The 13244-nt window shown below is 39.0% G+C and overlaps 1 protein-coding gene across 2 annotated transcripts in view; it reads right to left on the bottom strand.

Moving 5' to 3' along the window:
* RAB2A (RAB2A, member RAS oncogene family) overlaps positions 1 to 13244 on the bottom strand; it is a 71172-nt gene that overhangs the window by 30305 nt on the left and 27623 nt on the right. For both annotated transcript variants that reach the window (XM_059043525.2, XM_067017967.1), the window contains exons 2-3: positions 12637 to 12708; positions 6204 to 6271 (exon numbers count right to left, since the gene is read on the bottom strand). In XM_059043525.2, the coding sequence (XP_058899508.1) occupies positions 6204 to 6271; positions 12637 to 12708 (140 nt within the window). The remainder of the gene's footprint in view (positions 1 to 6203; positions 6272 to 12636; positions 12709 to 13244) is intronic.

The raw sequence follows: 13244 nt of genomic DNA, 5'->3' as shown, positions 1-13244 counted from the left end.
AGCCACTAAGCCCGTGCGCCACAATTGCTGAGCCTGCGCCCTGGAGTCCACGCGCCACAACTACTGAGCCTGCGCGCCACAACTACTGAAGCCAGTGCGCCTAGAGCCCATGCTCCACAAGAGAAGCCACTGAAATGAGAAGCCTGTGCACCACAATGAAGGGTAGCCCCCGCTTGCTGCAACTACAGAAGGCCCACGCGCAGCAACGAAGACCCAACGCAGCCAAAACTAAATAAATAAATTTATAATAAATAAAGAAATAAAATAAAATCTGTGCCCAGGATTTTAAAAAAAAGAAAGAAAGGGACTCCTAACAGCAGCTAAGGGTATAAAGGAAAATGCATTTCACGAGGCAGGAACTAAGTGAACAGCACCAGAAAAAGCCAGTTGGGACGCGGCCGGAGTAGACCATGAGCTGCCAACTCACAATACAGCTCTGTGATTTCTAGAAAAAAAAAAAAAAATCAGCAAGATACCGGATATGCAAAAAAGCGGTACAGAAAAGTCCGCCTCGGGAGATCACAGGCACGCTCATTTTGAGGATACTTACTACTAAAGTTAGAGCCACAGAACACGTGTGAAAAAGAAGCCTTGTAGTCCTCCATTTTCCATGTGAGGATTGTTAAATTAAATAAACTTGATTCTTTGCCCCAATACCTTTAAAATTGACCTCTAATTGCCAGATAAAGACTCCCCCAAATTGGCTTCTCCATGTGCCTAAGTCTTTCTGTTGAAACAATTTTTGTAGTAACCAGCCTGGCAACTTAACTCCTCCTCCTCTTCTGTTATCTCCGTAATATACAACTTCACACACAAGCTACTGTTAAAAAAATCTCTACCCTGAATGTAAGCCCTAAACTCTTGGGAATCTGATCTCTATTTGTTTCTCTAGAACTTTATATTATTATTCAATGAAAGTCTTGTTCACACAGCCATTTTTTTTTTCTACTGGTATTCTGCCCATATTCTGAATATTCCTGCCTTTGTGCCTCTGTTTAAGTCTTTGCCTGAAAATCTTTCTCCTCTATCTATTTATCCAATTTCTATTCCCTTTGAGGACCAGTTCAAGCCCCCTAATCTCCTCACAAAGCTAGGAAGCTTGCCTACCACGGCCTATACTTATCCTTTTCTCCTCACAAATCCAAAAGCAATTTCAAGTGATCATTTGGTTCTAATACTATTGATTAGATAAAATGAACACACTGCTCAAATGCTTATCTTTTTTCCTCCTTAGTTCTCCTTGAGGGACAGCCTAACTCAGAGCGCTGAAGTATACTTACAGTGGACACTCAAATACGTTATCTTGAGTGATCCCGAACAGCCAACAAAGTTAGAAAATTAAGATCTGTGAGAATCAATATTGCAGTAATACCTCTTATTTTCATTGTTAGTCATTTATCTAACAACTCCAGCTACACAGAACACAGCCAAGAGCCAAAAAGAAAAAAAGGGTTTCTAAGTAGCCAAATAAGCTGTCCAGTGCTCAAGCATGGAATCTCAGGTACTTTACTAAACAGGCTCAACTTAAAAATCTAGACCTGTGATCAAGGAACTGCTATCATCGTGGAAAAAGATTTTGAAATCTACACACAAGAGCAAGACTTCTGGTTGGGATGACAGCAAGATTAGTAAGAATCACAGTAATTTTTAGGCTGCCTCAGTGACCACAGCAAGGATGGAGAAAAAGTCAACTGGGACTATTTAATTCTAGGTCTTTTAAGGGAGTTTCATACAGAAATTAAAGTAGATTCTGGGAAGAGAAATAAAGGTTGTGAATATCTAGGAAAGAAGAGATGTTGAATGCTTTAACAAATTTAAGAGTAGTTCCTTTGAAAAAGGACTCAGGATGCAACTGCTGACTTCAGATTCTTCTAACACTGCCATATAAGAGAAACTGGAGTCCACGGGTGGAAGGTAGACATTAATGTAGAATGACATGTCTAAGATAGTTTCCTGTCCCTGTGGTTGTTCAAGAAAATGTTGATAAACAGCTGCCAAAGGAGGTGAAACAGCTGGACCTCCAAAGGCCTCTCAACTCCTGGGGCTGGGGGGATGGGAGCAAGAGGAGTGACAGAGGCAGGACTGCCTCCCAGGGCTCGGCTCCAGGCTCTTTCTCTAGCCCCCCTGAATTCCTGTCATCCATCCTCGCTGCTCCACTGAGACAACTAAAATTCTCATTTTGGGGTAAGAAGTTGGATATGAACTGACACATTTTACAAAGGACCAAAATATGCCTGTGATTTGCTGAAAAGGTACTTTTAGCATATAGGTTTCACATGATTTTTTACATAGTTTCACTAACTTTTATTTGATGGGAGAAATATTTGTCAGTCTAATGCAAGAATAGTTTCAGGGAAGCTGAACAGACACATGGACTTAAAACATCCATACTACAAATTTTGGGGGGAGAATAAAATTTGGATATGTTGGGAAGGCAACTGAAAAAGTAACAAAAAGCAAAAGACAAGCAAGAATAGAAAAAGGTGGGTAAAGACTGGATGAGGGTCTGAGAGTGAGAATGGAATTGGGTACAAGGCATGTTTCTCCTTTGACTTACCTTGACAGATACCAGGAATATCAAACATTTGACTTCCCATAAAAGAAAAAAAGGTACAACAAGGGCAGCGGAAAGTGCTTTTAAAGGATACACTGATAACTATTATCACTGCTTCTGACAAGGCCTTCAAGGAGTATCTGTTGGCAGCTGTACTTACTATTTTTGAAAGAAAGCAAAGATGCCGGATGTGGACATTTTGCACGGAAAACACCTTATATTTATTTTTATTGTGAATGGAAACAGATATACAATGGATGACAAACATCCTACGATACTGAGACTCAGTCATTGGGAACAAAAATTCAGTTTCTTAAGGCTGATGTAACAAACCAAAACATTTGGCAAATTTTTCCCTGAAGGACTCTGGGATGGGTTTGTAAATATCCTGGGCCAGGAACAGCCATGACCCTTTTGCTACTAAAAACACAGCTTGCTATACAAATGTATAGATACACTGCAAAACATTAACGATATGGGAAACTGTGTTTCACCAGATATAAACTACGTGTGGGAGCAACCTTAACGTGTGTCAGATAACATCTATTAAAGAGTTTCAGAAGTTAGCTATGAAAGAAGAAAGCCAAGGATAAGAGGAAAACCTGTAGGGCAGAGACTCAAGAAACTTTCATAAGTTAACAGAGTTTTTTGAACAGTCCTTAAAATCTGGAACAGGCCATGGTTCCTAGCACCCTCCATTTGGAAGCCCTGGAATTCTTTTGGGGGGGGTCACGATGTCTTCAAAGACACCAGTCTCTTCGTGTTAGACAAAGGGGAAAGAAAACCACCCCTTGCCCTTCAGAGGAAGTGTGAACAAGAGGGTTGTTTTTGTTCTATTTCCCTTTCATACTGTCCAGCATAAGTAATTATTATAGATTTCTTTTGAAAGATCACTGCAAGTAAAACAATTAACTCATAAGCTAAGGGGAAAAAAGGTATTTATCAAAAGAAGGCATGATTAGTTAATCTATAAAACAACTGGGGAATGAATGATTTGTTCAAGTTTCGAAAAGAGGGGAGGGATTATTTAAGAGAATACCTTAAGGATAGAAGACAACTGAATAAACAAAATGAACTACAATGAGGTGGTGTGTGCCTAAATTATCACACAATTTTTATTACTATATTAATCTTTCCTTCTGAAACCATGTACTTTAGTAGATGGTATCTTTTCAGCACTTCCAATGATCCTAAAGCTGCTTAGACAGAATGAGATAGATACACTTCACTCATTCATTGAGTAAAATTTACCAAACATTGCATCAAGCAGTATAAACTAAGAATACAAACAAGGCACAAAGCTGAACAAGACATAGATGGTTCTTTCCCTCATGATGCTTATTCTGAGGAGGGTAAATATGGGAACAAAAAAACTCTGATAACAACGGGGTAAGAGCCGTAACAGAAATATGTATAAAATCTTATGGGGACAACCAGCTATCCCATGGGGGTCAGAAAGGCTCCGCAAGTATTGATATCTGAGCTAGTCTTAAAAAGAAAAGGGGGAAAAAGTACTTCAAGCAAAGCAGGTATTTATGCAAAGTACAAGGTATGAAAAATATTTATTAAAGAACAGCAAGTAGTTTGGTTCACACTACAATGCAGGATATGTGCTGCACAAGTTTATTAGCGAAGGAAGCAAGTTAGTTTATGTTAAAACAATGACTTCTGAAAAAGCAGTGAAACTTTTTATTTATTTATTTATCTATCTATTTATGTATGGCTACTCTGGGTCTTCATTGCGGTGCGTGGGCTTCTCATCTTGGTGGCTTCTCTTGTTGTGGAGCATGGACTCTAGGTGTGCGGGCTTCAGTAGTTGAGGCTCGTGGGCTCTAGAGCACAGGCTCAGCAGTTGTGGTGCATGGGCTTAGCTGCTCCACTGCATGTGGGATCTTCCTGGACCAGGGCTCGAAACCGTGTCCCTTGCATTGGCAGGCAGATTCTTAACCACTGCGCCACCAGGGAAGCCCAAGAAATGAAACTTTTAATACAGAAGTAGAAAATACTTCCTTTCGGTTAGAGATCATTAATTTTCAATCTTTAGGAAAGAAGGGACTGTGCATATTTTACTTTTGTCTTGCATGGAAATGCAGTTTTGAAGTCATGTCGCCTCAAAGAATATAAATCCAGAAAGTTATGAGATGCTACTGGCTGGGAGGGGAAAACACTTAAGAAATGGTAAAAGTATAAATCTTTACTGCGAAAGGAGGAAATAAGAAAGCATAAAAACAGAGTCCAATGTATAACTCTGGGACAGAGCAAGAAAGAGATTTGGGGTTTTCCATTTCAAGGATGATTGTGTGATGCATGGGAAGGATCAGTCTTCAGAAACTTGCTTGGTCTTCTTGCGAATCCAGTCTGTGAGGCTGAATATTCTTCAAGGTGCCTTCCTGCAGTAATGGCTATTAAAGGTGACAGGCGAGACACTAAGACTGCATGATTAGGAAAAAAAATTCCCCATATTTTATATTTCATTTACTAGTTTAGAGAGATGCTCTTTGTGGGAGACCTTCTGGTTCTCCTCAGCGGGGGTTCTGTGAAGGATAGAGTCCTAACTGCCCTAAGGCAGTGGTGCTCAAATTGTGATCTCTGACCCTGGGGGGTCCCTGAGCCCTTAAGGATCCATGAGATCCTCCACTTCCCAACTACCTACTTGTTGTATTTTCTTCATATACTTCAACAAAACAACACATAAGACTCAATACAGGGGCAGATACGAGAATCCAGCTGTCTTCTACGAAGCAGACAGTAAAGAGATTTTTCAAAAGGTAACCGAATGGCACTCTTCACACTGGAAAAATACAGGTTTTTTGTTTTGGAAAAACAGTTAATTTCCATAAAAATTGCATCGTTTATCCTAACATACAGTAAGTTTATTATGGTTATTCTACAATGAATTAATCATTAAGTATTTAATAAGTTTCTCAGTTTTAATTTCTAATATGTTAAATATTGATAGCTACAAGCCTCATAAGCAAAGGCTCTGAGAGGTCTTTGCTAATTTAAAGTATAAAGGGATTCTGAGACAAAAAAGTTTAGGAACCTCTACCGTAAAGCATCCATTGTATATAATAAAGTAACTTCTCTTTTATGCATAATATAGGAAAACAAAGAAAACAGTCACTCAAATAATTTTCTGTGGTTCAGATGATAAACTGCCATTAAAACACTACATAACAAGATATGTAACAGGCGCTCAATGAATATAAATGACAGAATCAGGAACTGGAGAGCAATGTAGCTTCAAGTGGTTGGAACTAAATCATACTTCTAAAATAAATGAACAAACTGTCAGGTCAAGTGACTCTATCGTATTGACATTCACGTATTTTACTTCTTATGTGTATGTTAGACATACTGCTTGTTTTTCTTAAAAACATAGTTTCTAGAGCATTTCTGTTTAGATCCCATAGACTGAGCATTTGCTCAAATATGTTCACCAAAACCTGACACCTCGGGTACTGCTGTTTGAAAACACTGCATAATAAAAGTGAATCTTTTCTGGTACCACATTTTCCATCATGGCTGCAGGGGCGTTGGTGTCTAACAAACCATAACAGGCATAAAATAACATTAAAACAGAACAAGCGTATAATGTAATTTTATAAAACAACTTTGCGGTCATACAGTGTATCTCTGCTATACTTACTGTATCCCAAATCTGAAGTTTTATCTGTTTCCCATCAATGGTTATCATTCGAGCACCGAACTCTACACCTGAACAGGACAGAAAATGTTTTGTTATACAAACTAGTGGGAATATATTTCACATTTAAGGATTTTCTTAAAAAAGGCTGTCTATTTCTAGCACATTATGACAAGTGATATACAGAGTAACAAATATAGCTCCTATCCTTAGAAAACGTATAAGCTAAGGCAGAGGCTAAGGATATAATTAAAACACTAAGATATCTGAGTCTAGTGTAGACAAGAAACCAACTGTGGTCTTCATGTTTTGCAGGCTCTGTAATATTTTTAAAAATCTAGAAATGAGATTTAAGAACCATAATTATTAATCACAGATATTAAAATTTCTTAAAAACCTTTAGTGTGGTATAAAACTCACTGAGATGGACCGATGAATTTCAACATCACCGTCTTGGCTCCCAGCACAGGTTACCGACTAGGAAAGAAATCTCCAAATCCATCCACTAGAGATGACCATTGTTTCAACATATTTTCAGACATTGCTCCATGAATAAAATATACATAGAAGTATACAATTTTATATAAATGGGAGCACATAAATGCTGTTCTGCAATTTGCTTTTCAGTCACTGTGTCATCAACATTATTCCGTACCACAAAGTATCTTTACAAATCAAAAAATATATAAAACGATACTATTGTTTTTGATGGCTGCATAATATTCCTGTGTGTGTGTGTGTGTGTGTGTGTGTGTGTGTGTGTGTGTGTGTGTATCTCTATATATACACACATTTTATTAAGTTGGTTACTCTACTGCTACAAATTTCGGTTGTTCTCAAATTTTCACTAAGTAGTTGATGCTGAAATTTTTTTCAACTTATGATTATAATTTTTGGCAAATTACAGGAAATAGGATTGCAGGTCAAAGGGAATACAAACTTTACACTTATCAGTTTACTACCCTGGCTTTTTTCCCTGCATATATCAGCTCTTTTGAAAGTACTCACTTCATCATCAAAATAGGAGGAGGAGAAAAAGAGGAGGTAATTTCAGAATAGCAAACAACTGTGAAGGCGACTCTGCAAGAAGCCTATCACTCACATCACACCACATCATTACTGCTTGGAGTGTGTTCTATCAGTATTTACATCAGAGTCAGGGTGAAGGGAAGACACACATGGTCCCCAGAAACCAGATGTCATCCTGGCAGAAAAACAGCTTTTAGTTAGTTGCCCAGGAAAGGGCATACTGCCCAGTGCCAGAATTCCATTTCAGCATCTCCTGTAATTCCCCCAACTGTGACTAGGAGACTGAGTACAAAGGTAACTTAGCCTCCCAGGATATGTAACTTGATGGAGTTTCTACTCTATATTTTATCACTTATTCCATCCTAGGGGCATAGTCAATACAAAGAAACTAATGGTATGTTTCTTAGACTCAGAAATACGGGAAAGCCAAAGAAAAGGGACCTAGGAGTCATGATGTACTAGAATGAAAAATGCGAAATTATAAAACTATGTCATATAAAACCGTTACAGTGTTTACATATTTATCTATCTACATGCATTTATTCATACATACTGTGTGCCACAGGGTGGGGGGCACCCAAAACAACCATCCACCAGCTTACCGTTAGCGACATGGAAACGAGTAGCTGAGGAAAGAAACCAGTGACTAAGTATGGGACAAATGTTCTTTGAAATATCCAGTATTTAAAAGGAATGTTCTAAAGTAGAAAATTCTACACATCAGCAAGACAGTTGACAAAATGGAGGCCTTTTCATGATTCTATTGTTTATAGCCACAGAGAGAAATCCGATTTTTCCTTCCACTGTCATGGATGGGTTTTTAACCACAACCCAAAAACATGTGCACGGCTCAATGGGATTCAAGATTTCTTAAATCCGATGCATAATGCCAAATTTGATGAAAAACAACTGCAAATGAGAAACAGACCCTTGACTGCTACCAAGGGTGGGCAGGTGAGGGCAAGCAGCAGCTCCTTCTCTGGAAATGACACCTTGGGTAGAGGGAGAAAGACGCTAAAACCGACGGGCAACCGCTCCATCGTCTGCTATAGGACGGCTGAGACGGTCTCTGCTTCCTGGCCTCTTAAGATGCTTCATTCCCGTCCCTTCCCAAGTCCACGTCCCCACCCTCCTGTGGGTTCTATATAAAACTCCATATATTCCCTTTCCTTAACTTAAGCCGTAATCGAGTTTTGGTATATTTATCACTTTATTCAAAGTAAGTACACAAGAGATTACTGAAGCTTAAAAAGTCCTTAAACAAAGATTTTGTCCCTAAAAACATATCCAATTTTAAAGACATGTTACATGAAAATCAGGGTTGGTTCTAAAGCAGGTAAATATAGTAAGATTGCTATTTTATTTAATTTATTTATTTTTTTGTGGTACGCGGGCCTCTCACTGCTGTGGCCTCTCCCGTTGCGGAGCGCAGGCTCTGGACGCGTAGGCTCAGCAGCCACGGCTCACGGGCCCAGCCGCTCCGCGGCACGTGGGATCCTCCCGGACCGGGGCACGAACCCGCGTCCCCTGCATCGGCAGGCAGACTCTCAACCACTGCGCCACCAGGGAAGCCCAAGATTGCTATTTTAAATTCACGTATTAATAAGGTCAGGACAGAGAATAAAAAAACGAAAGGCCAAGAAACTAGTTAAAAGGCTACTATATTATCCAGGAATGAGATAAAGAATGGTATACACTGCCAAAGAAAAAACTGACAAGCACTGTTGATTACTGAAAAACTATGATTTCTGTTTTACTATCAAGTGAATCAGAAACAAAGAATTCAATTTCAGCCTCAAAAACATTAACTCTTTCCCATTTACCTTCTCATAACTGGGTTCAATGCAAGTTTTACCTTTGTATTCTATGTGGCTAAAGAAAATACTGAAACCTGAAGTGTCCTAGAACTCTCAGAAACAAACAAAAAACCCAGAAACCTCATACTTCTCTTCCGGATTGTAAAAAATTTTATTAAACATTTTCCTTAAGTATATATATGCTAGAGAATCTCATTTAGAAAGTTTTCCTTATCTTTTTCTTTTTTTCTTTTTTTTTAATGGGATAAACCATCATCCCCTATGCCCTTGAGGCTCTCTTCCCAGATACATTTTCAATTAACAGCCAATTTGGCTGCCAGAGAAATTGTCTGTGGAACCAAAGGCCAGGCCTCATTTACCTGACACAGTCAGGGAGTGATGTTTATTTTTTTCAGATATGTTAGTCACTTTCAACCTTCCAGGACAAAATACTCTGAAGGTAAATATACACTTTCTAAATTACCTCTAGATCATTACCATCCTTGTAGAGTAAGTACTTGCATCCTTGCACAGTATCCATTTACTGAGCATTCAATAATCGATACCTACTAATTGTGTGACCTTGAGCAAGCTAAGTTATTAAATCTCTTCTGTGTTTTAGTTTCTCTTATTTGTAAATGGTATTAATGATACCCATCTCATAATTTTTTTTCAAGATTAGAAGAGTAACTACATATGTGGAATCTAAAAAATGATACCAATGAACTTATTTAAACAGAAATAGACTCAAGGACATAGAAAACAAACTTCTGGTTACCAAAGGGGATAGTGGCGAGAGGGCGGGGGGAGATGCATAAATTAGGAGTTTGGGATTAACGTAAACACACTACTGTATATAAAATAGGTAAACAACAAGGACCGACTATATACCACATGGAACTATACTCAGTATCTTGTAATAACCTATAATGGAAAAGAAGCTGAAAAAGAACATATATACTTGTATGTATAACTGAATAACTTTGCTGTACACTTGAAACTAACATAACACTGTAAATTAACTATACTTCAATAAAAATAAAAGTTACTACATACAAAATAAGTGCCTGGCACACAGTAAGTATTTGGTATGGGTCCATTGTCATAATTATATTATACCTTCCTCTATTCATCAAGCAAAGGCAAGTACGCAGCAGAATCAAGATTACTGCCTTATGCCTATTTTAGCAATCATTCTAACATTCCTTTAAAAAACATGTGCTAATTACCTTCTAAATTGTTTTTATGTCAGAAAAATTAATTCTTGTGATGGGTGTCACAAGGTATAGCAGTCAGTGTCCAACCAGAGAAACAAACCATACGTAGGTATTTAAAACAGAGACCTGGAGTCTGTCATACAGAGTGAAGTAAGTCAGAAGGAGAAAAACAAATACCGTATGCTAACACATATATATGGAATCTAAGAAAAAAAAAAAGTCATGCAAAGATTAGTGGTAGGACGGTAATAAAACACAGACCTACTAGAGCATGGACCTGAGGATATGGGGAGGGGGAAGGGTAAGCTGTGACAAAGTGAGAGTGGCATGGACATATACACACTACCAAATGTAAAATAGATAGCTAGAGGGAAGCAGCTGCATAGCACAGGGAGATCAGCTCTGTGCTTTGTGACCACCTAGAGGGGTGGGATGGGGAGGGGGGAGACGCAGGAGGGAAGAGATGTGGGAACGTGTGTATGCGTAGAACTGATTCACTCTGTTGTAGAGCAGAAGCTAACACACCATTGTAGAACAGTTATACTCCAATAAAGATGTTAAAAAAATAAAATAAAATAAAATAAAAAAACCAGGGGATTTAAAGCAGGGAACTGCTTACATTACAGGAAGGGCTGAGAAGCCCAAGGAGCAGAGGGTAAAGCAACCCAGAGATTACGAACAGCTGGAAGCTGCTGCTGTCCCTAGGCCAGGGGGCAAAGAGAGAAACCAGGGTCCCCAGAGCCCAGGAGCCAGACCACCAGCGGGCCTGTCAGGCAGGGGCTGTGGCTGAAGCCACGGAGGGCACACGGTTAACCCCAGGGGAGAGGGGAGAAGGCCCTCAGCTTCTCTTTGCTCTTAGCCTCCTAACTCCCAGCGCCACGCATCAGCGAGCCCAGAGGGAAGCCAGCTGGTACAGTTACATGGGTTACAGTCCTCTAAAAACCCCCTCTGCCCTACTCCCCCTTACACAGGCTCCCACAAGTAGAGCCTATGCCGATTTCTAACAGCAGTGAGGCTCAGGCCCATCCGCCCGATCAGGTGTGCCCTAACAACCAGAAATTTACAGGACAGCTTCGACGAAAAGGAAGACACTTTTGTCTAGTACCCTATATGAAAAACAACTGGCTAGTTGTCTCGGGACTGAATCATGCCTAACAGATGGCCTCAACGTTCAGACCTAGGGAGCAAAGAGCAGATCCTACACAAAGACGAGCTCACCAAAGTCAAACTGCGTCATGAGGATCAGCAGGAAAGGTACCTGTTTACCCATCGTTATTGGATACAGTTAAAACTGTCAAAATGAAAACGGAATCTGCATGTTCTTATTGACAGTAGCCAGTAAGGAAAGATTTTAATATATCTACAAAGTACATGTGGCTTGGTTGAATACTATTAACTGATCTAATAATTTGATTCATAAACTCTATCTTCGATTTGGTATTTTAAAAATACACAGGACATGAGAATCAACTTGTTATGAATAGTGAGTTAATCATACCTATAGAACATAAGCAGTCACTGGCTGAAAAGATACATTAAGCTATCAATTGTAAAGTCTAACTAGATTTCCAGTTACCTTGTTTCTTCATGGCTGACTAATCTCTAATTGTTACTGGGCTACAGCCATAGAAGAATAATCTAGATTCTTTAGCTTTCAGGGTGTAAATATAATTTTAAAAAAACAGGTAAGAACCCTGAAACAGTATGCTTAAAGTTTTTAGTTTTTCACTTAATTTTATACTTTTGCATATTAATGAATAATATCACTAATAATAAAAACTAGTGTAGCTAACAGTAATAACAGCTAATATTCGTTGACCATTCCTTACCAGTAACTGTCTCATTTATTCTTCACAATTGAGGAAACTAAAAAATGCTTGATGGTAGTTTTTCTCAATTAATAATTATAGGTAAGCCTAAAGCACTTACTATGCTGCCAGGCACTGTTTCAATGCATCATTACTTATTAACTCATTTACTGTTCAGAATAATTTTGTGAGATGGTTACCACTATTTTCCTCATTTTACAGGTAAAGAAACTGAGGCGTGGAGTGGGAAAGTGGCTTTTTGCCCAGCTAGTTAGCAGCAGAGCCCTGATGTCAATGAACTCTGGCAAACTGGCCCGGAGTCTCTGCTCTTAACCGCTCCCTATGATATACTGTCTCTCAATAAACTGTTGTATCATTAAATACAACCAAAATCAAGTATTAATGTCTTGCTGCATTCCAACCACTTTTACAGAGTTGGGGAATATTATTTTACTATACATACTTATTATATTTTAAAAAAAGTGACGGAGACTAAACTCTGTACAGCACCAAACGGAATGAGCCCTCTGGCACGTTCCATTTCCACTACCCAAAACTTCTAAATGCTTCTCTTTATAAAACTTACCAATAGTAAGGTCATGTACTGGCTGAAACCTCTTGTCTGTAAACTGTAGCAATAAGCATGATTTACCAACACCTGAAAGTTAAAAGAAAAAAATTTAAGGGACAAAATTCACAGAAATTAAGAAATACTTCATAAGAGTACTTGGAAAAGAGGCAGCTAGGGTTTCTGGTGCTCTGAGAACAATCTGCCATGATTTTTCAGTGCTCTCATTTCTTAGGGAATGAGAGAACTGATGATGTGGGTGAAAGGTGTCGACCAATCCAAAACACCCTTTTCATCCTTGTGCATTCATTCGGCATTTCAATCTGAAAGACAAGAGCGGCAGCAACTCCTGGAGACAACCAACCAGGTCCTCCCGGCAGCCTCTGTACCGCAGGACTCATGCAGTGAAGTGTTCATGCACTTCTGTTTTTTCTGTAGTAGTGAAAATATTTAAAAAACATAGTACTTTCCTCTTTTTACAGTTTATTTTATCTTAGTCTCCTACAAACAAACAAACAAAGTAAGTGTTCGGGATCGACTTTTCTGGGAAAAGCTGCTCACTCTATCTTCTGGCTGATCCATTTCAGGATCGACTGTAATCTGAACTGCATTCCTTCACTCTATTA

This window comes from Kogia breviceps, chromosome 17, assembly GCF_026419965.1.
Source record: "Kogia breviceps isolate mKogBre1 chromosome 17, mKogBre1 haplotype 1, whole genome shotgun sequence".
Taxonomy (NCBI): Eukaryota; Metazoa; Chordata; class Mammalia; order Artiodactyla; family Physeteridae; genus Kogia; species Kogia breviceps.
The sequence above is the reverse complement of the archived record's forward strand: the minus strand, read 5'-3'. Positions and strand labels throughout refer to the sequence as shown.